Below are 27944 nucleotides of genomic sequence, written 5' to 3' on the forward strand. Positions count from 1 at the left end.
CATTTAAAATGAAAAAAATCATTTATTGTGGCTATCATGGCAAATTATATTTATGTAATTCCATAATTGTATCCCAAAGAAAAAGCATTGAGTTCCGCATGATATCATCTATCATCTGAACCCCTGAGATGCCCTCAATTAGCCCTCGTTTTATTTGGGGATTCCCGGCTCTATCGTGGCAATGTCTGGATCAACAAACGAGACGAAAACGAACATTGTTCTAATTTACAAGAGGCAAAATAAACAGTGTAGCCCAGACCCTGGAAACAGGATGTAATTAAATTAATTGTTGCCATGAAACAGATTGTTATGTTGATATGCGAAGCCGATATGTGACAGAGTGCAAAATATACAGCGCATCGGCATGGTTACAGAGCGAACACAAATATTTCCCCCATTTCGCATCACTCAGCGTTTCGGTTCAGCGATTATTACGGGGGCCTTTAAAAAAAAAAGTTACATTCTTCGCTTGTTTTGGGGAAAACAGTCATTATCGGCGATGGGTGATTATTTCCCTCGTAGTTAAATTCCAGGCCTTGTGAATCACATTCTCTGCCTTAGTGTGGTCCCGACACAATCTAACAAGAGGCACATGAATTACCTGTCAGGAGCATAATGTTTTTTAATCACAGACAGGGAAAGTGTCAACAAAGGGATGGATCTGGCTGCAAAATGATTGTTTGCGATGTCTGCGCTCAAGATAAAATCCCAGACATTAAAGGATAATACTGATGTTTTTTTCTTTTTAAGTTTGTGCTAATCGTCTATGTTGCCCCTCTGCTTTCCATTCTCCCTGCTGGTGTCTGCACACAGTCAGCGTAGTCGGAGAGATCAGCGCTCCTTTTCCTCCCTTTCATTCTTGTACAGTATGAAAAACAACTTCCACAGAGCGAGATAATCCATCACAGTCAACATGAAGCCAAGAAGTTTCTGTTTTATCGTTGTTTCACCGCACCAGAGTTGAGTTGTTTTCGTATCAGTGCCGCATTACGTTGCGCTCTGCTTACTGTCAGTCACCTGACACCCACAGGAAAGAAATGCAAGTCGGGAAATAATTCCTCAAAAACTTGTCGCCTTTTATTGTCACATCCACGTCTTCTTACTTGGAGTTCTCTTTATTAGACAGGAGAGAAGTTCATTTCAAGCTAGGTTTGACACTGTAAAGTTTGTATTTTAAAAGCAAAGTAAATGTAAAAAAAGCTAATTACATACGGCATGCGTTGCAAAATGATTGGAGGAAATGTAAACAGAAGTAAAGGGGCTATAACTCTAAATGACACCAGTATTCACCATTAAGGCATAATATCATCACAACCGCACTCAAATATCATTACATCCACATATCCGCATGCAGAGCTTCTATCATGTCCTTGAATTGCCTCGAAATGCTTCACAACACTCATGTCATGTGTGCACACTGACATGATATCACACGGTTCCACATCAGACGCTCACCCAGTGGAGAGCGGGCCGGCCCTCTGAAACGGATCCGTGCCGGGGTCTCCCTGTTGTTCGCCACACATCTGATTCTGTGTTTGGCCGTGACAGGCGGCAAAAACCTCCCAGACGCTCCTGGCATGTGTGTTATGTTTCCCCCATAGATCCCCAGAGAGAGGGAGAGAGAGAGAGGGAGAGAGAGAGAGAGAGAGAGAGAGAGAGAGACGCTGCCCGCAGGTTAGCGGACTAGAGGGCGAGCCAGCCAGGCACTGTTGATTCTAGAAGCTCCCAGCTCGGTACTATGTGTGTGTGTGTGTGTGTGTGAGAGAGAGAGAGAGGGAGAAAACGAGAGAAAGAGAAGGGGAAAGAGTGCGCATGAGGGATGCTGGAGGCTACAGTCTCTCATGATCTAATTTACTGCGCGATATAGAAGAGGTATCAAGTTGTTATAGAGGTTTGGGGCCAGAGTTTATGAAAAAAAATTGCAGAAATAAGTCATAATACTCTAATTCTCTCTCTCTCTCTCTCTCTCTCTCTCTCCAAACCCCCCACCTCCCCAAAACCAAAACATGGCAGAGGCAAGTGGACACCCAATATTTTTTCATTTTCTCTCAGGGGGGGTGCGGGGGTGGAGTTTTAGAAGTTAATCTGATTACTTTTGTGGGGCGCCCACAGGATTAAAAGTAAACCGTTGGTGTATGGGCTCCCCTCGGTGTTTGTTTAAAAGCACGGGGGCAGGGTTGGGGTGGGTTGGTGTTGGGTGTTGCCGGTCCGTCCTGTTTGGGCGAGCGGCAGAGGTCTCCTGAGGTGCCGGTACCATGTGGCCGGATCCAACACGGGACAGCCTGTGACCTCCCCAGACCTCGCAAAAGACTGGTAGTTCTCGCTTGATGAAATTGGTGTGGAGGGTTTGTGTTAATGATGGAGTGAAGGGGAAGACAGTAGTGTCACAGTGTGGGTGGTCGGATATTTCATAGGGTTTGATTTTGCAAAAAAAAAGTCGGTTAAATGAGATATGGAGGGCCTTACCTTCTTCACGTTTTCTCACTTTATGTCGTTCTCCTTTTTCTGTTTTCTCTTGTTTTTGCAATCTTGGGTAGTGCAGAGCCAAGTGAAAGTGCCAGTGATTGGTGGGTTGAGGCCGTTACTTCTGTGACCGACATCACTCAAGTGCCAGGCTTATCGTGACTAAGTTGAGCTTAACCTCAGCCCCCCCCCCCCCCCTCGCTCCGCTGGCTGAATTCTCTCTCTAATTAGCCGAGGGGAGCCTGACTTTGTGCTGGTAAGAGTTCTGAGGTCAGTCGACAGAGGCTGGGAACCACTTGAAGAAACTAATTAGCCAACTTTTCCAAAACACACACTAAATGCGCCGCGCCTGAAGCCCCCGTGTGTTGTTCCCTAGGAAAAAAAACAGCAACGGCCAATAAACAAATGGGTTTTAAATTCTGCCGTCGGAGGTTAAGCTGTCCCAACAGCCGCGTGATTCGAGTTATTCTGCAGCTTTTTGTCATTTCACAGAGTCGAGGTCTGCATTACAGGAGGCGCTGAAAAGCTTTAGGTAAGCCTAGCTTTATCCAGCTAATTCAATTACGCTTGTTTTAAAGGTATCGGTTCACACTTGTTTTTTTACGGCTCACCTGGGGGCGGTTACAGCCCGATCCAGCCTGAAGCAGCTCACTTGATTAAAAACAGGCCAAACATTTTGAAGCGCTTGAAAATGAATCCTAACATTAATTATTAAAATAAAATAAAAAATCATTACATTACTATTTAACCGAGCTACTCACATTTAATTAAAGGAAATATGTCAGATTTAATTAAAGGAAATATGTCTTACAAAATAGAAAAAAAAAGTCAGTTTCCTCTAGTTTTTAATTTTCTCTGATATTTGTAGTTCAGTCGAAGGGAGAGGGGTGCATTAGGTGCACTTTGCATTTGGTGTGCTTGTGTGTGTGTGTGTGTGTGTGTGTGTGTGTGTGTGTGTGTTTTGGTGTGAATGGCAGCGGTGTGCTTTGTTTGCCCTGCAGGCTATAGGTGTGTGAGCTGATTGCTTGGCAGGAATAAACTGCAGCTCAGCTTTTGTGTCTGCTGCCTCCATTGAGGGGCAGAAACCCTGAAATCCTGCTGGCTCTAAAGAGCAGGTGTGAGGAGCTTGTGTGTGTGTGTGTGTGTGTGTGTGCAGTGATGGTCCTATTTGCTATTATCTGGCACTCTTATCACAAGCGTCTTCCTGAAAAGAGCTGGCAGGTAGCTGAGCAGCTGAATGTGTGTGCAGCCACAGAGGAAGTGTCATCATGCAAAGTCTCCGCCTCCACTTCTACTCCAAATATAGCTTGTGCTGTGGAGTTTTTTTGTAGATTGGGCTAAAAAAAACAAAGCTTAGTACCCCAGATTATGTTCCCCGTAATTATAGAAGTGAGTTTTAACTGCATGCTCTGCACTGTTTTTTTTTTTTTTTTACGGATGACTGATGTCCCATTCATTGCGATCCGGAAGGTAAAACTCGTACTGAATCTGCATTAAAACTCTCAGAAGGTTCACAGATCCCAGACCAGCTCACACCGCTGCAGTGAGCGCATTTAGATTTTTCAGAAAGGCTTGGAAAATCAGAAACAAACTGATATTCCAATTTCAAAAACACAGGAATCGATATGTGGTGGGAGGGCAAACCCACTGAGACTCAGTTTATCCTCTTTTTTTAATTGTGAAATCAAATTTACCCAGCTTTTCAAAGCCTATATGAATTTTCACAGTGAAAATTTAAAGTAGACATTACAGCAAGTAATATCAAACTGATCAACCTGGAAATTAGGCCATTTTAAGAAAATAACAAATGTATATTCTAAAAATATAATGGTTTATTTGTGGCTAATTGCCTTATGGTAATCACTGACTGTAGTTCATAATTAACCCTCCTTTTTATTCACCACTACATCACCACACAGAATCTGGTGATAATATCTCATACACTGAAACGCGAGATTATCAGTGACTTGCTAAAAGAAAGGGTTGAGAACAGCGAGTCCTGCGTCCCTGAGTGACGGCCCGCTGTTATCTTTCAAAACAAGCTGATTATTCGGTCGATAGAGAGTCGCGAAAGAAAACAGGGAACTCGGCGCGAACGGAGGACGCCGAGCGACGTCTGAACGACAAGCGCTCGTTTCATACCGCTGCAGGAAACCCGATAAGCCCGCGCCAGACAAATCACAGATCGCCTTACAAATCTTCCGATTGTTTTTAATTAAAAGCGGCTGAATCTGGAAGAGGCTTCGGTGATGTCATTTTCAAAACAGTCTGTATTCATAAGCCACTTGGAAATACGTGCTTTTTTGTCTTGTCAATAGATGATAAGTAGTTTCCCCTGTGTATTCCAATGGAGACAGCAACCTGACACTGAAAAAGAGGTATTATGTGGACAAGCTTACATCATGCCTAGTGTCAGCGAGTTTAGATAAAGTGTTTCTCGCTCGTTCCCGTTATCGGAGACAATACGCGACGAAGCATGATACCCTCGGACACAATGCGGCCTTCCCTTCCCCACACCTTCGCATCCAGGTTGCGTTCCGTTCAGCGCCGACAAACCAGCGCGCCTTCTAGGGTGTCGCCATTATTCTCCGCTAGCCCAGAATTCCCCTCGGTCCTCCGTCTTTGATAGTGTAACAGAGACGCGTCTGCTGGTTCGGAGGCGGCGCAGGTGATCCTCCACCCGGTGATCCCTGTTAGCTCCGGGCGGGCCGAGGGATAGCTTTTTGCCGGCCCGGGGCAAAGGGCGGGAGGGAGGGAGGGAGGGACAGAGAGACAGAGAGAGAGAGAGAGAGAGAGAGAGAGAGAGAGATCTGGCTGAAGCTAGCCGTCCAGCCCCTTGGCAGTCACAGGCTGGATTTACAGCCAGCTCAAATTGTACTTTTTCTTTTTTTTTTTTTTCCCCACAAAGTGACACAGATCATTTTGTCTAAACAAGGAAGAAGCCGATCCATTGTGTTGTTGTAAAGGTGTTCAAGGTGTTCTCAACTAGTCTTCCTGGCAAAAATAAATGTTATTTCAGTCAAAAAAATATCAAAAATGAATGACAGAAAGATGTTAAGTGTTTTGATATGGGTTAAATGTGTGCTTGTGTGGGGTTGTGGGTATCCATAGGCTGGAGGCTATAGGGGGTTTCCAGTAGAGACAATCTGATAGGTCAGTTACACATGCATTCTGCACAGCTAAAAGCAGAATAAAAAGCTGCCATGTTTTCTATAACACTAACACACTAACACACAGTTATGCACAGGTATAAATCTAGCTCAACATTAGAAAGGCCGGTGGATTTTAGGGGCCTAACAGAAGGGCCAGGTCAGTTGAAGGGGTAAATGTAATTAGAACTACTATTTCCTTGCATGATTTTAAAAAAGTCATAGCAGGACATCTTAAAAGCTGAGATATTTCAATTCTAAAAACCAAAACAGCCGTCAAATGACTGCAGCTCGGCCTTTCCAGTGTTAAGACAGCAATGAAAACATCAGATCTGCAGCAGATAAATGATAGATATGACTTTCCGCGACTGCTCCAACACAGAAACACCAGCAGATCTTGGTCACACAGAGTTAATAATCAGGTCTTCAGAGTCCCCCTACCTACCGAGGCTAAAAGCCAACAGCCGCAGCCAGGGAGGGAGAACAAGCAGAGAGGCATCCTGCTAATTAAGGCCCCTGCTGTCCTGCAGGAAAGACAAGCTGGGAGAGCCAACGCATCCCACAGATAAGGCACGGAGCTGCTAGAGTGTGTGTGTGTGTGTACGCGTGTGTGTGTGTTTTAGCAAAGATATTGTAATTAGCTCCTTGGAGTGGAGAGAGGGGGTCTCAGGGGTTCCACAATACGCACACACACACACACACACACACACACACACCGCTGAGGAGCCCTCCAACCAGGTTATGCTGAGGAAGCTGAGAGTTTCCATTATGATAGGCAGATGATGAAAAGAGGGAAGGGCTGTGTGAAGACGGGGTGCTGAAAAACATGGATCGATGTGCCCCAGTTGCACCCGGATAACCCCCATTTCCATACACACACACACATATATATATATATACCCACACACACACATTACAGCAGCAAACCGTATCAGAAGTGTTGCGTCTCGCTGTTAATAATGCATGAACGCGTCTGCGGCGGCGGCGGTGGAGGACCGGCGTCTCGGCCGGCCGGCCTTAATGAATCCGGGCATGTCTGCTCTCTCGCTCCGCTGCCAAAAAAACGTCATGAATAAACATCAGCCGGCTAATTAAACTCAGCGCTGGCAACTGTACTCATCAGTAAACAAGCGGCAGCTAGGGGTCTCTCACACGCACCGGGGGATTCGCAGCGAAACAGAGGAATGGTAATACCAGGCCTCAGTGTGGACTCCGGAGAGCAAGGGCAGGACCTTGAGGGAGAGAGAGAGAGAGAGAGAGAGAGAAGGAGATGTCAGAGTGAGAGACAACGGGAAGGGAGAGAGAGAGAGAGACAGATGAGAAAAGGGCTTAGAGTTTGACCTCATTATCAGAAGAGTTAAAACTCTCTCACCCTCGCTCCTCGGGGAGAGGATCTGCGGTGGCCGCCGGTGTCAAGGCAGATTTTCATCTGGTAAACAAAATAAAAACGCCACCCACAGCACTTTGTCAGCACTGTTAATATACCTTATTGATGACTGACGTTGGAAAGATAGGAGGAATTTCAGGCAGCGAGCCTTCCAGCGGGTCCGACAAAATCGCTCACACATTTTGGCAGCGAATAAAGTGATTTTTGTATGAGAATAAAGCGTGGGAGTCATTTCATAGCAGATAGTAGACATTTGAAAGAGCAACTGAAGAGAACAGTGGTATTCCTTCTTCCAAGGTTTGCTGCAATATAAAACTTTATTGTCTGTGAAGCATCAGACTGATTGGAGGTAACTAGTATTATATCTCAAAAAAATCATAAAATACTTAATGAGGGAAGACTGCCATCTTTTTTGAGATAAAAAAAAATCCATTAAATTCAACTCAAATTAGTTCTGTTCAATTGTTCTGTAAGGGAATTTTGCTCTGCAGCCAGATCCTTTTGTGGGAGGTTTACAGTAAAAAAAAACACCAGTACAAACACCAATAAAACATTAATACAAACAATAAAAATACATAGTTTAATGATGTACTTTTTAACCGTTAGGTACATGCCAAGTATTTCAGATGGTTTACTCCTTCTGCAATTTGTGCATAATAATAAACGAATGTAACAAAAATGTGCAATAAAACGCATAACTAATCACCACACCAAGATTAGTTGATAAGACCAGACAAGGAGTCAGTAGCTTGACAGAGTGCAAAGTCATCCATCAGTTGCAAAATACAAAGTTTGTCTACAGACGCTAGATCATTTCATGTGCAAAATAAACAATCTGATTCCAGTGGGGATAAAAGAATAAATGAGTCTTGAGTGTCCGTCTGAGTGGCACCCAGAGGAGTCAAACTGTCAAACTGCCCTCTAACGGGGTGAGCAGGGCAGAGCGGCTCTGGCTCTCCTCACCGCATGCCTCTTCCAGATTGGCTCACACCAGTAACCTTACTGGCTAACCCCGCCAGGCTCCCCAGTCTGTTTTTATTGTCCGAGCGCGAGCTGCCAAGCCAGGCTACAATACAAAATATGAATACAGATTCAATAAAACTCTGATATTTCACCACACACGTCAAACGGGTTCATTTTCCGTTGCTTCATCTGTTTGTTTGAAAGAATGGAAATGATTGTCCATATCTAATCTAATCTTTCTGCATCCTTCCCTCTGTGCAGCCTGCAACTGTAACCTGCACGCCCGGCGGTGTCGCTTCAACATGGAGCTGTACAAGCTGTCGGGGAGGAAGAGCGGAGGAGTCTGCCTCAACTGTCGCCACAACACAGCCGGACGCCACTGCCACTACTGCAAGGAGGGCTACTACCGAGACCTGTCCAAGCCCATCTCCCACAGGAAAGCCTGCAAAGGTACGGCTCCTTCTGTTGTTTTTAACCACCATGACTTTTATCCACTTGTATGAGCAGTCAGGCGGCATTTACAGAAGTCTGTGAGACTAATTTGACCAGCAGCGTGGTTTGAATCCTTTAGAATATTTGCTAGAGGTAAAAAAAACAAACAACAGTCTATAAAGGGAAAAGACTTACCATACATACAGTAGAACAAGGCAAATTTCAGATTTCATGCTGAACTTTCGGTCTGCGTTCGTCATTATCAGCATATGCATCATGGTTGCGTTCACTGAAAATTCAGAATTAAGAGAATTCTTATTAAAATGCACTGAAGCCCTTCATTTGTATTGGTATGTAAAGACACAATAAGTTCTTGGTGGTATATGAATGTGACTTAAGATAACATTTAAATACCACACTGCTCAATTTTATCTCTTTTTCTCATGAGGGAATATAGAAACATAGATATCGAAACATGCACATACTCCATACCGGCCACTATTGAGATTTCTCAGGTCTCCCATTAAAGAGTTTGAGATGAATTACAGGAAGCTGAGAGGGGAAGAAAAAAAAAAAAAAAAAAAGGAAAAAGCCCAGCAGTCTTTACATTCCAGAGCCTGTCTCGCCCTCATCTCCCTCTGTCAGCGGAGATGAGTTGGGGGTCTGCCGGGACTGTGGGGGTCGGGGTGGTATGGGCGGGTTGGGGTGGGTGTTCCCTCATTGACACTGAGTTATTTGGCTTCATGGAGGGGGGGTGGGGGTGGGGGGTTGAGGGGTGGAGCTGACAGGACAAGCAAAACAAACAGACCCGAGGTGCGAAGTGATCCCCGGTGCAGGTCAGAGAGACGAAGGACAGCGAGGAGGATTGGTGGAAGGGCTGTAGGATGGAGAGAGAGATAGAGAGAGAGAGAGAGAGAAAGGAGAGGTTAGAGAAGAGAGAGAGAGAGAGGGATAAGAAGAAGGTTAAAGATGAAGTCAGGTTAGGAGAAACAGGGAGGTAGTGGAGGACAAACCCACCTAAATGAGAGTTTTTAGCCTGACATATATCTTTATGATGTTAATTCATAGTATAAATCATGGTAAGTAGCATGAAATTGATGTAAGTTATAGGAGGATAGGGGGAAAAAAAGCATTAATTAACACACTTTCCTGAAAATATGATAGATTTTTGTTGCTATTGGTGGTTGTTTTCTGGATGGGACAGAACGAGGGAGAAATAGGGAGTGATGGAGCGAGGGCAAGGGGGGGTTGGGAGAGAGTGAAAGATGGCAGGGAGGGACGACGGGTAGGGAAGCGAGAGAAGAAGGGAGGTCGGAGAGGAAGAAGAAGAAGAGAGGAGGAGGACAAGAGGAACACACCCCTGCGCAGGTGTGCTCACTCCTCACCGCCGGGATGAATAGCATGCCATCAGCCCTCACCGCAGCTAATAAGGGTCAAAGAAAGAGAGAGAGAGGGAGAGAGAAAGAGAGAGAGAGAGAGAGAGAAGGGGGAGAGGGGGGGGGTGATTGAAAAGAGAGAGAGGCTATGTTTTCTCACCTCTCCTATAGCTAGAGGGAAAGATAACAGGAGCCGAATCCCTGTGCAAACAAGCCCAGAGACACCTCGAGACTTGCTTTGTATAGGCACACACACACACACACACACACACACACACACACACACACACACACATTATACACACAGAAATACATGCATACCTGCTCGGGGTTTCCGAGCGCTGACTTCCAAGGGCAGTCCATGAGGAAATATTAGCTGCTCGCTGACAGTTTAAGCCTGCGTTTTCCCCCCACATCATTCACCGGGAAGTAAATAAATAAACTGACCAATCAGTCACTGTGACAGAAGGCATGTGTGAGAGGCAAAACATCTGCGGAGGAATCCCATGTTAGTTCAGAGGAGACGAGCGTTGTCGATCAGTGATTTGTGAAGATGTTTTGTTTCTAATTATTGATTTAAAATATCTGTGTCCTCAATGGTATTTTCGATGATTCACCTGTTCTTTGATTTGCTCCTTCTCTCCGTTCAGTGTATTCATTTCACAGTCTTGCACAATATGCCTTTTGCCACGATGATATGCAAAAACATGTCAAGCTTGTGTTTTAGTCTCATCAAATCGCTGCCATCCAACAACCGTACCAAGCACGTTTCATTCTCTGCATGACCGCAAACCTCATAACAAAAAACCTGACCGACGCACACCCGGTTATTCCCTCCTCCATCCGCTACCATGAGCGATATTCCCAAACTGACATTAACACCTTCCGTGGCTCCGGGGCCCGTTCTCCTGTCGGGCCAGGAATGCAAACAGGCATTCATCATCACCGGGGGACGTCCTGTATCATTAACCCCTATCCTCCGCTACGTCTAGCAGGCCGGCGAATAGCGGGGGATTTAACTCTCTTTTTTTTTATTTTTTTTTTTTTTACATCCCTTCTCATGTGTTCCAAGACTTGATTCTTTCAGCATCCCATAACTCACTTCCACGGGGGTTTTGTTTCTCGTAACGGGGGGAAAAAAAAAGTCAGATGCCTCGAGGTCCTGCCGTGCATTTTATCCCAGTGTTTGTTTACTTGTCCTTGTAGATAAAAGATACAGTACACAATATACAGTACGCAAAATCATTTTTCTAATGTAGAGCAGATAAACATAGCAGCTGCTCCTAATGAGGGAGGTTTGTGCTGATCTGTGCTGAGAAAAGCAGTTGTTCTTTATACAAATGGAGGTAAATTTTAAGCCCATTTTCATATTCATGTCTGGAAAATAACAGAATCATCATTTGAATTAGCCACTGATTGTATTATTTATTACCATTCCTCAATTTTCTCTAAAGCCTTACGCATATTCTAAGGCTACGCCAGACCTTAGGTTCTTACTTTTGCCCCTCGGAGACCTTCACATTTATAATCAGCAGAGGAATGATTAATCCGGCACATCCCAGATGACTAGACCGTGTTTTATTAAAACATTTTTTTTGCTTTCCGTAGAGGGCTAATGAAGGCCTGCTCCTCTCAGCGCGTTGGCCACTGAAATCAGAGACCTTGGAGGCACGCAGGCAGCATTTGGGTCACCAAAAGAGAAGGAATCTATTAAGGGGTTTTTGCTGTAGTTCCCTGCATTCTGTAGTGAAAACCTCAGTTTGTGTCATGATAAAGCGCTCGTAACCTAACTAGAGCACAGCCCGCCTGCAGTAACACAGTCCGTTTCCACTGAAGTCGACGTGGAAGTTTGTTTGATCATGACTAATTTAATGTTAGGAAACGTACAGGATACATGACTAATGAATTTGATTAGGTCAGAAACGGCGAGTCGAACGCTGTGAAAAATGCACCAGGTACGGACCTCTGGCATCTTCAGTAGACTGGACATGTATAGTACATGTGCATCTGGACCTGCGGGGCTGGCTCTGTAATTTATGTGTGTAAAGCTTTTGATAACCAGCGCTACTGATGTGGAACCCGACAGGAACTCTGCCTCCTTCATCTTCCTCTCAGTGTCATCTATGCATGGATTTACTCTCTCTCTCTCTCTCTCTCTCTCTCTCTCTCTCTCTCTCTCTCTCTCTTTCTTGGCTGGTTTTCTAATCTTTTTCTGACTCTGCCTGGTGCTTCTGCTCTTCCTAAGGAAAACTGACTACTAAGAGCAGCTGTGATGCTCGATGTGTACATGCAACATTGTGTCACTTTTGACCATAATATGGGTTTTGTCTGTGTTTCAGTGATATAAGGAATGTAAAATATATCGTGTTCACTGTTTCTTTTGTGACTCACTATTCTTGTTTTGGTAGTGTTTCTTAACACTGTGAAAATATTACCATAACGTTCATGAACGTCACTCCCAGTGTTATCTTCATCATCATTATTGTCATCCACATTAATCCATGTCAACACCCACGTTCACATGCACACTCGAGGTCATGCACTCATTTCAGGAAAAATACAGCAGTCAGTTATGTGGAACAGACTCTCAAGGCAATTTACCTGATCTATAATAATACTTCATACTGTATATAATTATAACAGAGATGATGGTAGTCCCATAGGCTCATAGCAGGAGTGTATAGCCTTGTGTCCCGGGACACTGCACGTCACACACTCATTACATCAGGGTCCCCAAACGAGGAAACACCAAGTCATCTCACCCACACTAGAGACTTAATTCTCCTCTCGACTCCTTCACATTCGCTGCTGCCTCTCACCGAAGTATAAACAGATTTCATCATCATTTATAAAATTGTCAGCTTACCCAAGCGGTTTTGTTCAATTTAATCCATGAAATTTGCCAGAGTTTACGCCCCCCCACCTCCCTATGCCTGTGTAATTATAAGCAAACACGGTCCAAGTTCTACTGTGCTATTCGATTACATCAAAACAGACTTACAATAAAGAATCTGTGGTAATTACCCCAAGCTGACAAATGATACAACGCATGAACCGCTCTCTTTTGCCAATTCAAACATTTTCGCAAACTATATTTGGAACCTTACTGGTGAAGGAGTTAAAGATATGAGTGTGTCATTGTGTTACAGAGCGCTCTCTCTCTCTCTCTCTCTCTCTCTCTCTCTCTTTCTCTGTTAATGAAGTTAATAAAGTTACCACACACAGGCCTTTCCCTATGTCAAACACCTTTATGTGCCGTCAAAGGCTTCCCCCTGCCAAATTCTCCCAGGTTTACCACATCATAACTCAAGATAATTCAACGAAACTCAAACCGCGGAACTAATTTCTGTCGGGGGTAGCGACAGCAATTAAGAGGGTCGGTTATTTATCGAACTCGGAGAGAACCCTTATTCGGCCGTGTGGCTCTTGGAAGGGACCGAGCGCCGCAGGAGCGCAGGGCCCGGGGGCCGAGGAGCGCGGAGTTTGCTTTTATACGCGAAATGCAATCCTCCCCAATAGCAGCTCGTTTCCATAGGAGGCCGTTACGAGCGCAGGAGAACGAGCCGTGCCCGGTGGCTACATTTACACCGCCGAAATTTATAACTTCACCCCTCATCGAGTACGAGCGTAAACACAGAATACGTTTCGAGCCGCTCTTGTTTGTGTCTTTAACTCTTTCACGGGTAAAACCGAAGCCACCGAGCAAAACCCACTGAGCTTGATAGAGAAATGCATGATCTTAAGCAGGTGATAGTGAGGGTTAAAAGACCCACAGATGGAGCTCTCTGGGTGGTCTTTGAATACTTCTGACAGATAACAAACGTGATTCTGCAGTGACAGTCCCAGATAAAGCATTTAATCAGCTGTCTGCACTGATATCCCTATTCGCTGCCTTGATATTGCAGTGATTTCCTCAAGTCCCCGTCTCCATTTGAAGTCTATATTGGCTGACAATGATAACTACATAAGAGCTCTCCACCAAATAATGATCCCTGCTTTTGATTACTCCCTCTCCTCAGAAGGCCATCGAGGCCTAATAGAGTCAAGCTTGAGCAGGTTGGCATCGGTCCTGCGGCTGATGAATTGCTTTCAGTCCCTCACATTCAGATCCGAACATCAACCGACGCATAATTACATCGGTCAGCGGGATCATGAGGAACATATTTTGCATACGGAGGGAAATTAGGCTTTGATTGAGGGACGGTCTGTTTCAATTAGAATAACATGCTAAAAAACCCGCTCCCCCTCTCCTCGGCATATGTCTTCCATCGACACAGTAGGGATTTTTTTTTTTTTTATTGAGCGCATATAAAATGTTTTCTGCTAGGGATTTGAGAAATATTGTTTTTCATGACTTTTTTGTTTTGGATTTCCAGAGGGGCCGCGCTGATATCGGCGTGTTTTCAATTAGAATAACACACACGCACCGCCTTGTCCGTAAAACATCAGTTGCAGAATCTATCAGCTTATGGCCAAGATGTAAAGCTCTCCGCGGCCTAAAGCGCGTCGACGCAAGCTTATTATTTTGATCAATAAAACACAGAACTACACAACCGGCGAGGCGCTCCCTCTCTATTAGATAAACACGTCATTTAGAGGAGCCGTTTATGTATAGTGCAACAACCCCATAACCCCTATCTCTCTCTCTGCTCTCCACAGATATTTGCGGAGGAGCAGAGACCTAATTATAATAGAACACAGACTCGGCTAGCTTGGGCCGTCTCCAGGGCCAACAAATTATTCTTATTGGCACAGAACGCACAAACCAAATGGCGGGGGTGGGGTGGGGTGGGGGGGGGAGCGGAGTTCAGAACTTCAAACGCCAGGCTTTATGGTAAACGATTGGCAGAGTTCAAAAATTCTCACATTGTGCAATACTCAGCCTCCTACGAAGCCCGCCGAAGCCGACCAGCCCGCCCGCCCGCCCGCCTTTGAAATGCCTTCCCACTCTCCCCATTAACCGAGAGCATTTTTCATTCTTTTATGTGCGACTCCCCGCGCCAAGACCTTCTCTTAACATTAGGAGCTCGGGCTTCATATACAAAAGTGACAGCTATAGGGGGCTAATCCCTCACCTGCAGATGCTGGACCCGAGCTATGCTATAACCGGCTTCCTCGCACACCTACACTTCTCATCCAAGTGAGCTCTCTGGGTTTTCTTCACTCAAGCGTCGCTGAATGGGGACCGGAAGAGGAGGCCTTTTGCTCTCTTGTCCCCCGTATCTCCCCGAGCCATCTGGAGGAGCCATGAAGGAGAGCGCGCAGCCACTTAACCGCTAAGTGGACGCACACTTAAACCAGAACACTCTCACTCGCACCCTCCGCGAGTCAGCCAGCCAGCAAGACAGCCAGTCGGTAAGCCGGTCCCGCAGCCGAGAGGCGGGTCATCCAGCCGGCAAGTCGGCCAATTTGTCATGCAAGCAGACAGCCAGCGAGTCAGTCAGTTTGTCAGCCCAGCCAGTCGCTGAGGAGGACCAAATGTGGAGGAGGAGAGAGTGAGTGAGAGAGGGGGAGAGCGGTTCCCACCTGTAGACCATGTGCTGTGCACCTTGATTTACTGGCAGGCTCGAGGCTCTGGGCTGCAGTTACCGGGCAGACGCTCTTAAAAATACAAGCGGAGCTCTCTGAAGCTCCGACCAGAGGCGCACTTTGCCCTCCTGCGCCTCAAACTCCGCTGACAAGCTCCTAAATTTACAGGCCCGGAGACGTGCCGGATTGGCCTCCACGCCGTTTATTGGGCGTCCTGAGGCCATGCGTGTATGTGTGTGCATATGTGTGTGCGCCAAAGGATGTGTGTGTGTGTGTGTGTGCGCTCTCCCTCCCTTAAGAGCTAGACACAACTGGGCAATGAAAGCGGTGACAGATTGGTCTGATAAAGTCCTAATCGGTACACACACTTTAAAGTAGGCGGTGTGATAAGAGGGGAGAATGGCACAAGCACACACACACACACACACACACACACAGACAAAACACACACACACACCAGTTTGTCTGCAGATTGAGATAAGAGCTGCAACAGAAGCTGAATCACAGGAAACAGGCAATAGAGATAAAAGGGAGGGAGAGCGAGACAGAGAATCTGCTGAAGCGCCTCCTACAAAAGCACAGACTTCACCAAGAGTCGTCTTGTAGCGCTCCACTTGTCAAAATATCTCCCAGGACGACAGATAGGTTGTTTTTAAGAGTCCGAGGCAGAGCACAAAGAGAACAGATTCCCTATTACATTACCACTTTCCAGCAGTGTTTTCCCTGAGGCCAGCTGTAATGCGGATCTCCCAGAGAGAGCTCATCTCTCACACAGAGCGACTCCAAGATTGAATAACAAGCGTATCAATGCACCGGGTCAAACTGAAGATATCGAACACGTTACACATTTAAACTGACAGTTCAGCTTTTTTTTTTAAAGCTAAACAAGTGGAATTCTCATGGGCAAACATCTATGCCTTGCAGTCAGATATGTATTACTACACCATTCTTTTAAATTCATTAGATAGACATATATATCGATATCTGTGGTTGCTCCTGATCATGTGTTGGTCCATCAGAATTCAACAAGGTTAGACTATAAATGCATAACTATTGGTTGAAATGTGTTTAGGTATCAATAGTTTGGCCTAGCACACTAATATATATTCAAAACTATTTTTATTTCTATGGGAAGAAGTGAATAGCCTCCATTTTAACGCTGTAATTCTGTTCTGTAGGCAGAAGAAACCTTAACAAGGCATTCCCTGCGCGGTCAGAAACAACAGGCCTAACCACTAAATACCCCCACAAACCACAAAGTACATAATTCAGCTTCGCCTTTGAAGGCTTTCAGAGCGACAAGTGACAAAAAACAGGTAGGGAGGGGCAGCGAATGAGCAGAGCAGGCCCTGCACCCCGAGGCTGAGAGTCAGCATCACTGGCTTTCCATAGGAAAGAACCAGAGAATACAAACACGTACGACTTGAGGGATACAGTGGTGATAGTTTCACGACAAACAGCCTTATTCGGCTTTGAAGACTGGGGTGAAGAAGGGGAAAGGGTGATAGATGAGCGAGAAGGTTCTGTTCTGGATCAGACCAGCAGGCTTTACTGTACGTACCGCGCGGCATACGATTAATTCCGCCACCTCTCTTTGTCGCCAATAACTATTCATGCACCAAAATAGATGAAAAGGAACAAGTCGCAGACATCTATTATTCAACGCTGATTTCAAACCTGACAGGGGTTTGGGTTTGAGACACATGAAGGGCCTGGATCGGAGCAGGCAATTGGAAAATGATTACATTCCTGGGGCATGTGTGTTCGATAGACCCCCCAGTCCGGGAGGAAGTGTGACAGACGTTTTGGGCCGGCGCTCAAAGCCCCGCATTAATCAGAAACAGACAATTAGGATTATCCTTCATTATTTGATCATTTGGTAAACACGCTCGATCCCTGCTCTTTCCCCTCACACATGCGACTGCAGTCGCACACACACGGACCCCAAGGCGTACACCCAAAACGCACACGCAAAGACGCACACAAACACAACCACTTTTGGGATCTATGAAGAAGCTGATGTCATGGTAGCTGTTCATTATGGCAGCTGTGATGGGTGTATGTTAATGAGCTAATTAGCAAATAATACCAGAGTGTCAAGAAATGTCTACACACTGAGGAGAGTTTGATGTGTCGGTTGCTCTTTCAGTCGCGACAGCGCGCTCGCCGCAACACGAGCTGCAACGAGTAAGTCCTGTCTCTCTCTGTGCACGGCTTCCCCCCCCTCAACACTCTGTTAGCGTTGCCACCACTGCTGTTGTTGCTGTTGTGTACCCACCTGCACTCTCTATGTGTATCTATGTGTGTGTGTGTATCTCCCCACGTGTGTGTGCGCGTGCGACCACTCACTGTGCCTCTCTTTCTTCCTCTGTTTCCTCACAGCATGTGATTGCCATCCCGTGGGCGCTGCTGGCAAAACCTGTAACCAAACCACGGGCCAATGTCCCTGTAAAGACGGCGTGACTGGTATCACATGCAACCGCTGCGCTAAAGGCTACCAGCAGAGCCGCTCGCCCATTGCCCCCTGCATAAGTACGTGGAATGAGTCTTTACCATATGATCTATTATATCTGCCCATCTGATGCCTCACTGTAGGGACGTACGGCCCGGGCTCAGGTCTGTAACACACATGCAAAAGGGAGGGAAACACCAGAAACTGCATCAGGGTGATCTATGGTGACACACACATGCACAAAACCACACACACGCAGTCAAGCTTATCATTTTCAAATGCCATTGCAGAGGGAGTAACCAACCAACACAAACATACACTATAACAGCAGACACTCACATTGGTTTTCTCCTCCATTGCTTTTCCTCAGACAAGCGCTTAGTGTCCGACTGTCGGTGCTCTGACCAGTAAATCTGCTGGGTTAAATAAACACGCCATTAAAGCGAACCCCCAGGTTACGGCGGCGCAGCCTCGCCTGCTCGTCGGGTCTCCATAAATCTGTGTAAAGACCCAGAGCTGTTAGCACCAGCGTCTCCAAGCCCTAAAGTCTCCCAGATAAAAGCACATGAAGATTAGGCTTGCACAGTGCGAAAAAATACGAAATCTGTCTTGCTTTCGAGGCCCCCGGGCGTCGAGTTCTCAGCACCCGCTTGCCATTTTTTTAAGCCAAGGTGTGCCGTGGTGTTATAGTCAAAATGATGAAAGAATATAGCGTAGGCTAGGGGAAGGCCGGTGCTTCTGAATTATAGCCCCATGGCTAACGCCACTCTTTTGCGCAACCACAATTCCTGGATTTTTAATTGGCTCTTTTGTCTCATTCTCAAAACAGCGCATCTTAAGCGGCGCTTCGATATGTCGATATAATTAGGTACCAGGGATTAAACGCTTATGAGGAATAAATCTTTACGAGGATATGCTTGGCCGTGGTCCAACAAAGGGATGAATTAAATAAAGTTAATGGATATTGGATATCTTTGATTTTCCTGGGAAGGTCACCTAAGAGCTGAGGTGTCAAACACGCGGCGATCCCTGCGAGACGGAAACAAAGTCCCTGTAGCTTCTCTGATAATCGCCAAGTAATCTAGTTTCATTTTTAACAGCCCCTCCATCAGATGTACCGATAGCGCTTGCCAAGTTTCATTTTAACAGCGAGTCATATTATATCTCTGACTTCATGTATACCTTCCAGCGCTGCGAGCCATAAATCCACACGAGTCAATTATGAGAAACAGGCGCATTATTTGAACTGGCACGCGTGGCGGGCGAACACTGACGGAAGATGGGTGGGTTCGGTCCACAATGGCATCAGCGGAGGGACCCCTGGGCTTCAGGCGCCATTGTTTTGGCAGCCATTGTTTTCCTTGTCATCGTATAGACCGATTCTTCATGGGAAAAGGGCTCATTATGTCCACAAATCAACAACGGGTGTGTGTGTGTGTGTGTGATTACACCCGGGAAAGATTTTGATTTATGGTGTATAATGTACATACATATTCTGCATGTTCAGAAAGTAGGAAGAGGAGGCTTGCTTAAAGAGTAACTAAACCCCAAAGTCAAATCTGTGGTGGAGCCTGACACCAAATCCTGAAAAGAAGGGTACTGAACTGGCCATCTGCTATTGGCTGGTTTTTGTTGCCAGGTGATGTCACTACCTGTTGTACTCTATAGTAGATGTTTTTTTAGTACCATCACCTGGCACCAAAAGATCAGCCAATAGCAGATGGCCAGTTCAGTACCCTAGTTACTCTTTAATCAGGAATAATTTTTGATCAAAAGACTTGATTCTTTCTTTCTTCCTTAATACACAAACTCTCATTCTACGCACAACTAAAACCACCACCGTCCACCTCTTTGTATCTGTGTCTTTGATCCATCTTTGTAGTTTCGTACTTGCTTTACCCCCTTGCCACACTGCACAAAACTTTTTTTGACGGGCCCCCCCTCCCCCTCTCTCTCCCCTTGCCCACAATAACAAAAATGCATTATGTGTGTTTTATATTTTTCTGTTGCCATCCTGCTCCTTTGGAGATAAGAGGAGCTCCCTTCATGCATGGTTTCCCTGAGTGTCAGCTTCCTACCCGCTTGCGAATACGACCCGAGTACGAAGGAGGGCTGAGAGAATCAAGTCTTGGGACATCAAAACCGCCGACACGCCCCTGTTGTGGCTTTTACACAGCGGCAGGTTGAGGAGGGCGAAAAGAGAGATAGATAACAGTTACATATTTCACACCTTTACCCCCAGATCGTGCAAATGATTGCATCGCCCTGTTGATCTAATCTCCCAGATATATTTCCACCTGAGCCAGGGAGAAAGAAAGGCACTGTTCTCTCTGGCAGTGAGGTATCTTGTACCGAAATAATCGCGGATTTACACTAAAGGCTTGTCTGCTGAAAAAATAAATAAATAAATAAATAACGGAGCTAAGACATTTTCCTTTCTTAGACTTGTTCTATCTTTTGTCTTTCATATCAAATATACACATTTACACACACACACGTGCGCACACACACTCACACACTTACTGTATATGTACAATATAATGGAACTGATGTTGCTTTGTGTCTGTGTCATGTTTTCCCTCGGAGCAGAGATCCCAGTCGCACCTCCTACAACCACAGCCAGCAGTACAGAGGAACCATCAGGTGAGTTTTGTGGAGAGTCGTATGTCTAATATTTTATGTATTTGTATATCTTATAAACGTGCAAGATGTATGAATTCATTTCTATGCTTATAGAAATGTGTAATAATATACAGCCATGGCCACACCGACTGATGCACATCCCGCCTGGAGGAAAAGACGAGGAGGATATTGTGGAAGAATGTATTCATGGATTTGGGAGTTTGCAGCACTTCCACACCCTCACCCCAATATTTTTCCCACAAGTGTAAAGTACAGTATAAATTGGATCCCTCTTGCCTTCCTCCTCCTTATTAGGGCTTCATGAATATTAAATCAATTAGGGGCAACCCTGGGATGGGCCTCCTTTAATCTCTCACACTTTCACAATTAATCAGTCTAACTGCGGCGCAGTGGGGTGTGGGTCTGCTCTACGGCGCGGGGGCCTCGCAGTTTATTTGATTTGTTGATTTTTCATCTCCCCAAACTCTCTCTCTCTCTCTCTCTCTCTTTCCTTCTCTCTTTCCTGCCTGATGCAGTAAAGCGAGGGCGGGACAGTAGGTTGTGATACTGGAGGAATGAGGGAACCGGATCTTGTTCCAATTCAGTGCTTATTCCTGTCTGACATTATACTTTGTGGTCTGCACAGAAAGCCACTGCACCGTCAAAACATTGAAGCTCTGATTTTACTGTCCTATCTTTGTGGACAGGATATGGCATCAGGATTATTTACATCCACTCCTGTGCATTTTTTTAGATATGCAGCTGATCAATAAATGATTTCTTCCCTTTATTCCAATACAAGTGTGCAGCTTATGACATGAAGGCTACACATTTAAAGGGCAAAAAACCGAAACATATGCAACACATGCTCAGTAAACAGACTTGACCTGTGTGAACCCTGCTGGAACGAGCACCATATTTTGTCCTTTGGCCCCATGGTGGAAAAAGTTGAGTCATCTAGCTCGCAGCGAGTTTCTTCTGTCTCACCCATGCGGCCACGGGAGGCCGAGGGCGTGTACGTGCATGTGTGTGTGTGTGTGTGTGTGTGTATGTGTGCAGGCCTAGCGTGCGAGAGGCTCCCGCAGCTGTTGCCGGACCCTCGGAGGTCCCCAACGCTCCCCGGACAGCTTCGATTGACAGCGCAGTCGAGGATACCGCCGGTCCCCCCGGCACCTCCTCCACCTCTTTCTTTTCTCCTTCGATCTCTTTTTTTCCTCTCTCCTCCACCTCCTTCGTCTCCCTCTGTTTCACGCTTTGTCTTCACGTGACACTGTGGGTGGTGCGGCGCGAGAATATCTGGAGTTTCTCTGTGGCCCCCTTGTCAGGAACCACTTTTTGGGGTGCAGGAATTTTTCTTCAGCTCATTGAGGGAATTCTGGGCAAGTGAGTGAAGGTTCGCCTTGAGTAAATGCACAAAGTAAATCTGAAAAAATTATTGCATTTCTTTTTTTGTTGATGAAAAGATCCAATTGTTTCAGTCCCGAAAAATTGGAAACTTGAATTTTACAGCACTTCTAGAGATGTTATGTATGTGTGTTAGTAAGAAACCTATACTAAGACCTCTCCATCCAGTTCAATCCTCCATTTTTGCCTGTAGCTACATCCTATAGGAAGGCTCAAAAGCCTCTTCTTCTAATCCCATTGATTAAACCGTGTCATCGAACCAATGTAAACACAACCTAGAGGAAACTGTGTAATGCCTCGGACCGCGTAGCTGCAGGTAATCTAATCACAATGGAGACTTCTAGGAATTCCCTCACATCAGTGTAATGGGCAAGGCTCCGCTCAGCCATTCAGCCCGGACAGGCTGAAATCAAGCAGATTGCAAGGTGGAGCACCTTGACGGACACACTTGCGTTGGTCATGTCAGATCCAGGGGCAGCAGAGGGTCCCGCTGGACCACCCAGGCTCCGGGCCCAGAGGATGCATACATTACTGGCTCTGCTCAGAGGGTCGCGCAGCCAGCGCACCTCTGGGCGGCCTGCTATTTGAGCAGCTATGATATCACCCAACGTGTGATTGCAAACAGATGTGGTGTGTTCTTATCAGAGCATCGCCTCCACAATATTTTCCTCCTCATCCTACAGTACATGCACAACCCCCCCATCCCTGTTAGTATAGCATAGTAAACAACAGAGAGGGACAGAGAGATGAACAATAATAATATTAATGGTAATGATAATGATAATACACTTTATTTATACAGCAGCCTTTTAGAAACACAATTTACAAAATGCTTTACAGAGCATAAAATGACAATACATAAAAAAACAGATTACACACAAATTAATCAATTATATTATGGATTAATCAATAATAAATGAGTCAACACTAACTAAGAACAAAGGAATTAAGAAACGAGTTATTATAAAAAGACATTTTAGAAAAAATTGAAAAAAGAGAAAGACAACAGAAGGAAGGAGAGGATGAGGAAGAGTTAGAAGGAGAAGAAAAGAAAAAAGGAAAAGAAGGGGAAATATGGGGAAAAGAATAACAAGAAAAAGATGGAGAACAAGTAGAAAAAAGGAAGAACAAGAAGAAGAAGAAAAAGAAGAAAACAATATGGAGGAAAAATAAGAGAAGGAAGACGGGGGGAGAAAGGAGGAAAAAAGGAAGGAATTGGGGACCGATAAAGGAATGTAGAGAGTTCATGTAGAAATAAATATGGGAAAAAAGATGGAACCTGAATAGTATGTGTGTGTGTGTGTGTGTGTGTGTGTGTGTGTAGTTGACTAGGGGTGTTGGGCCGACAGCTGTGAGGCAGGTGCCTCCTTGCGCCTCAGTCGAGAGGGGGGATGTTGTGTGTGTGTGTGTGTGTGTGTGTGTGTGAGTGAATGGAGAGGCTGGGGGGGCGGGGGACGGGACGGAGTGGATATTAATTTGTCTCCTGCAACCGGGGCTCTCCCCCTTCTCGACCGCATGGCGGGCTGGAATGCATGGCGAATACCTCCGATGGTGTGGCCCCAGACAAAACACACATTGTGCTGCTGGGTCACGGATGGTGTGAGTCGCCACTCCCACGGGTCGTGACAGAGACGTCTGCACGGCACCGCAATGTGGAGGGGATTAACCGCCGGTGACCTGCGATGGCCGCCCTGCCCTGTCAGGATATACAGGCTGTGAAAGTAACTAATGATGATGAGGAGGAGGAGGAGGAGGAGGAGGAGGAGGAGGAGGAGGAGGAGGAGGAGGAGGAGGAGGAGGAGGAGGAGGAGGAGGCGGAGGCTGGTGATGATGATGAGGACGATAAGGATAACAAGCATGTGTGTGTGTGTGTGTGTGTGTCTGTCCAGGGGCTGGAAGTGATCAGAATTTGCAGCGGACCCCTCCTTAGATTTTTTGGACGTGAGTCTCGCTCCACACGCCCTTGCTTTAGACTTCAGAGTCATGTCATCGTAGGATCTTATTACCAGCGCTTGAGTGAGGGAAGAGAGAGAAAAATAATGGCGAGAGACACGATTTGCAATAAGCAGGACCGGGGAAAAAAAAATAGCATAGCACCGTATCAAATTCTCATTATCGATACGAAGCTTTTTTGCGTTTGATTTAGTTTCTGGCGCGCGAAAGCCCTTTCTGACAACATGAAAACCTTGGCGGGGCCTCTTTCTTTCCTCTCTCTGTTGTCTGCGCGCTGGGTGATAACCAACAGGAGTGCCCGCTGACTCATCTGAAAGTCATCAGTTACAGTAATGCGGGTTGACCCGAGTCATCAGGACCGACGCCACGCCACCCAGAACGAAAAAATCCCAAATCAGGTCAAGAATCATAAACAGCCCCTTCACACTGGCTGTTGTCTTCCCCAGCTTGGCTCTCGCTGCGGATCGAAAACAAACCCTCTTTTACTCTTGGACAATACAAGGAGAGAAGGGGAGGGGGGAAGGGGAGGGGGGGGGAGGCTCCCTCTTTCTCTCCTCCTCTCTCTCTCTCTGCTGGACAGGGCCCAGCCTCGCTGCTCTGGTCTCAGCGGCCCGGGGCAGAGCGGAGTAGAGCGGGGCAGAGCAGCACACTGGGCTCCGTAATCTAATTACATGCTTTATTTGCCGCAATTTGTTTCTCAATCAGTCTGCTGGAGGGAGAAAGCCCTCCTCCTGGGCCCTCATTCACACCTCCTTGTCTCACCGCTCTGATACCTCTGATACCCCTGATACCCCTCTGCCTCCGAGTCTGGCCAGCAACCAGAAGCTTGGATCCGTCCCGTGCTTTTAAACAGAGGGAATGTTGCCCCCTTGATTTGCGCAATACTGTACAAACCCAACCAAAACTTGAATTGTTCCACACACCCTGAACTGTTAGATTTTGGCTGTTGAGCAAAACTTCTTGTGATCTCTGTTCCATGTCTACCCAGTTCCAGGAGAAGCAGGGACTCCATGAAGAAATTACTACCTTGAAGAAGGATCGGAGCCCACCTCAGAATGTTCTAGACTGTTTTGCAGAGTAAAAAATAAGAATCAGAGGCCAATCGCCTATTTGTTGTTCGGTTGTTCTACTTAACCGTGCAAAGCGGACAGTATACTTGCTGCGGAATCTGGTTTTGGCAGGTTCTTACGGACCAGAGGACATGTTTGCGGAAAAGCTTCTCATTTCCTGTTCCGGTTCATTGGTTTTGTTTAGATCTCTGCGTTAGCATCTCGCGCTAAGCTCTCCGTCTCGTCTCCTGGTTTGATTTAGCGGACAAACATGCGAACGTCACTGTTATTTCCGGGTTCCTTAGGTTACAGTTACCTCTTTAATCTTCATACACCTCTTTAATATCTGTGCGTACAAATTTGTGTTCATCTATGTTTCTATTTCAGGCAATCTTGGGGCTTCATTGTTAGTCTACCACCCACCTCACACTGTGGCTACTGAACTTAACACAAGCCTGGTTTTGCCCCAATGTATGTTACTGTAAAGTTCTGGCTCAAATACATGGAGCTGTACAGCGCCGTATCTTATCTCAGCTCTGGTAAGAAGCGTCCCAAGAGAAACCGATTAGCTTAAATGGTTGTACGGGACTTTGATAGAGGGGGGGGGGGGGGGGGGGGGGGCAGAGGTCCACCTCTCAGTTACTTCTCAATCCTCTGAAAAAACCAGGACACAAAGCGCGGCGGTAACTACATCTACTCGGAACACGCACAGCACCGTTTAGCTCGGCGCTCCAGGACCGTTCCCACTTCCCCCCTGCTTGTAGCGCGTGCACAAAGGGAACATTTGTCCTCGCGGTAGGGGACTGCCTGGCCCTAAATGGGGATCTCGGGGTGCTCTCGGCAGGGCCCGGGGCTGGTGTCTCAGGGGTACACTAATGGGGAACGAGAGGCTATCAAAGGGAAGTATCATGATGGCATCAAGGGGGGTTATGAGAAAACAAAGCCGCCTTTCCACAGTTCCCCCCTCCTGTCATTTACATGGTAATCAGGCGCCGCTGATATAGACTCCTCTGTTTCATTTACTTTGCTATTTTTTTTTGTTGTTGTTGCTGCTGCTCTCTCTATTTGCTACCACCAGCACCAGCTTTGGGCTTTTTGCTGATTTTGGGGTTTTACTTGAAATCCTCCTCCTCCTCTTCTTCCTCCCCCTGATAGATTCACTGCTGTCTTCTTTTTTTCTTGTCAACCCCTCCACCCCTTCGCTCTCTACGAGTATCCATTCTCCCGCCTCCCTCCCTCCCTTTTTTTTTTTTTTTTTGGGTGCATTTTTTCTTGTCGCGGTGTTCCCCTGGCAACCTCATTCAAATAGAGTATAAAGGAGAGTAAAGGCATGGAGCAAAGATCTGGTCACAACAATGAAGTTTGTTCATATTCAGGCTGCCCTGAAAGCTCCGATCCTTCTTCCACTGCCCCATCACTCCCCTCCACTACTCACCCCCCTATCTGTCCATCCCTTCCTCTCTCTCTCTTCCCCCTTTTTCTTTTACTATACTCATTACACTGAAGTGTAAACCAAGCAAATACTCTGGATCCAATTTGTGTCAGTTGGGAGAGGGCAAAAGCCAGGGGAGAAAGGGGGAAAACATTTCTTTTTTTTTTTTTTTTTCATGAAACGGCCTCACGTCACACATTCTGGCCCTCACTGTAAGTGGCTGGCAGTGTGACAGCATAGCATGGGGCAATCACCGAAGCCCTAAGCTTTCTGGATTGCTGGGGTTAAACCCAACAAAGTGGAGAAAGGGATAAACTGTAGCCTCCTTCACCTCTTGGTAATCTATCATAAAACTGATGGCACGCGCGCAGCCGCATGGAGCTGTTGGGAGACGGAGCGGGGCCAGTTATGATCCAGAGTGCACAAGTGCGTGTCTGAAAGAGCAGTAAAAATAGTAGTAGTTCATTTCCAATACTTCAAAACACAGCAAACTTTGGATTTATCCTGTGATTTGTCTTATTTTTGAGGCAGTTCAAATATCTGGGAAGGTAGATCAGGCACAAATCAACCGCTTAAAGCATTTACTATAGCTCATCTAGCTCAAATATAGCTTGTGTGTGTATGTGTGTATGTGTGTGTGTGTGTGTGCGCGCGCTCCCCTGCAGCAGAAGGCTACAGAGCGATTCGGGCGACCCTTCTGCCTGCGTGAGGTATTTATTTGTTCACGGGCCGCAGAGTGGACGCCCCCCGCCCCCCCTAACGCTTCATGGATGGCTAATTTTCCCTTCCTGACCCCCCTTTGTGTGGCAGTGACCCCCTTACCCCACCACCCCCACCTTCAACCCCCCCACCCCTCACACCCCACCATAGCTGCTAGCCAGTACCCCTCCTTCCCCCCCCCCCCCCCCCCTTCGTCCGCACTGCAATAAATGCAAAAGCTTGACATGGTCCTCGGTGGGGCCTTGAAGGGATCCCGGGGTTATTTTTTTGGACGGGCGGGGGGGTGAGGTGACAAGAGAGGTGAGATGGGGGGGAGGGGGAAGGAGGAGGAGGGGGGGGGGGCGCGGTGTATAAGTCTTACTCATTCCCACAGTGCTACTTTGACAGGGAATGAGTGGGTGGATGGCAGTGGTAATTTGTTGGACGGTTCTCAAAACCGCCGCTGGTACCATGAGGTCCTCGCCATCAGGGACGGAGGCTGTAGACACAGGCGAAAGTGCAGGAAACCCCCACAACCACCACACACACACACACACACACACACACACACACACACACCTATTGTCTGCTCTTTTCTATAGTGCACCAGTCCCATTAGACAACACAATCGAACCAGACAGATGTGTGTCAGCCGGAGCAGCCGAGGGAATTCCTCAAGACGTGTTGCCACTATTATAATCTCTCAAGACATTCTCTCTTTCTCCTCTTCCTCCTCTTTTTATCCTCTCCCTCCACCCTCCTCCCCTACCCACCGTCTCCCCTCTCCTTCACTGCATCTCCCCCCTTCCTCCGCTCGCAGACTGCGACTCCTACTGCAAGGCGTCCAAAGGCAAACTGAAGATCAACATGAAGAAGTACTGCAAGAAAGATTACGGTGAGTTCGAAAAGACGAAACGCACAGCCCGCCGGATGGCTTGGCTGAGCGTTTTATTTCTGCAGGGAAGGTTAAAAACACAACAGCCTGCTCAGACGTAACAAGATTATACTTTCTTCATTGGCTTGGCTCAGGTTGA

At 46.5% G+C, this 27944-nt stretch overlaps 1 protein-coding gene across 1 annotated transcript in view; it reads left to right on the plus strand.

The window, feature by feature from the left end:
• ntn1a (netrin 1a) overlaps positions 1-27944 on the plus strand; it is a 65941-nt gene that overhangs the window by 28866 nt on the left and 9131 nt on the right. Inside the window, exons 2-5 of the mRNA XM_071922550.2 lie at positions 8224-8412; positions 17682-17831; positions 20341-20394; positions 27731-27805. Coding sequence (XP_071778651.1) covers positions 8224-8412; positions 17682-17831; positions 20341-20394; positions 27731-27805 — 468 coding nt within the window. The remainder of the gene's footprint in view (positions 1-8223; positions 8413-17681; positions 17832-20340; positions 20395-27730; positions 27806-27944) is intronic.

The sequence above is a fragment of the Centroberyx gerrardi genome, chromosome 3, assembly GCF_048128805.1.
Source record: "Centroberyx gerrardi isolate f3 chromosome 3, fCenGer3.hap1.cur.20231027, whole genome shotgun sequence".
NCBI lineage: Eukaryota > Metazoa > Chordata > Actinopteri > Beryciformes > Berycidae > Centroberyx > Centroberyx gerrardi.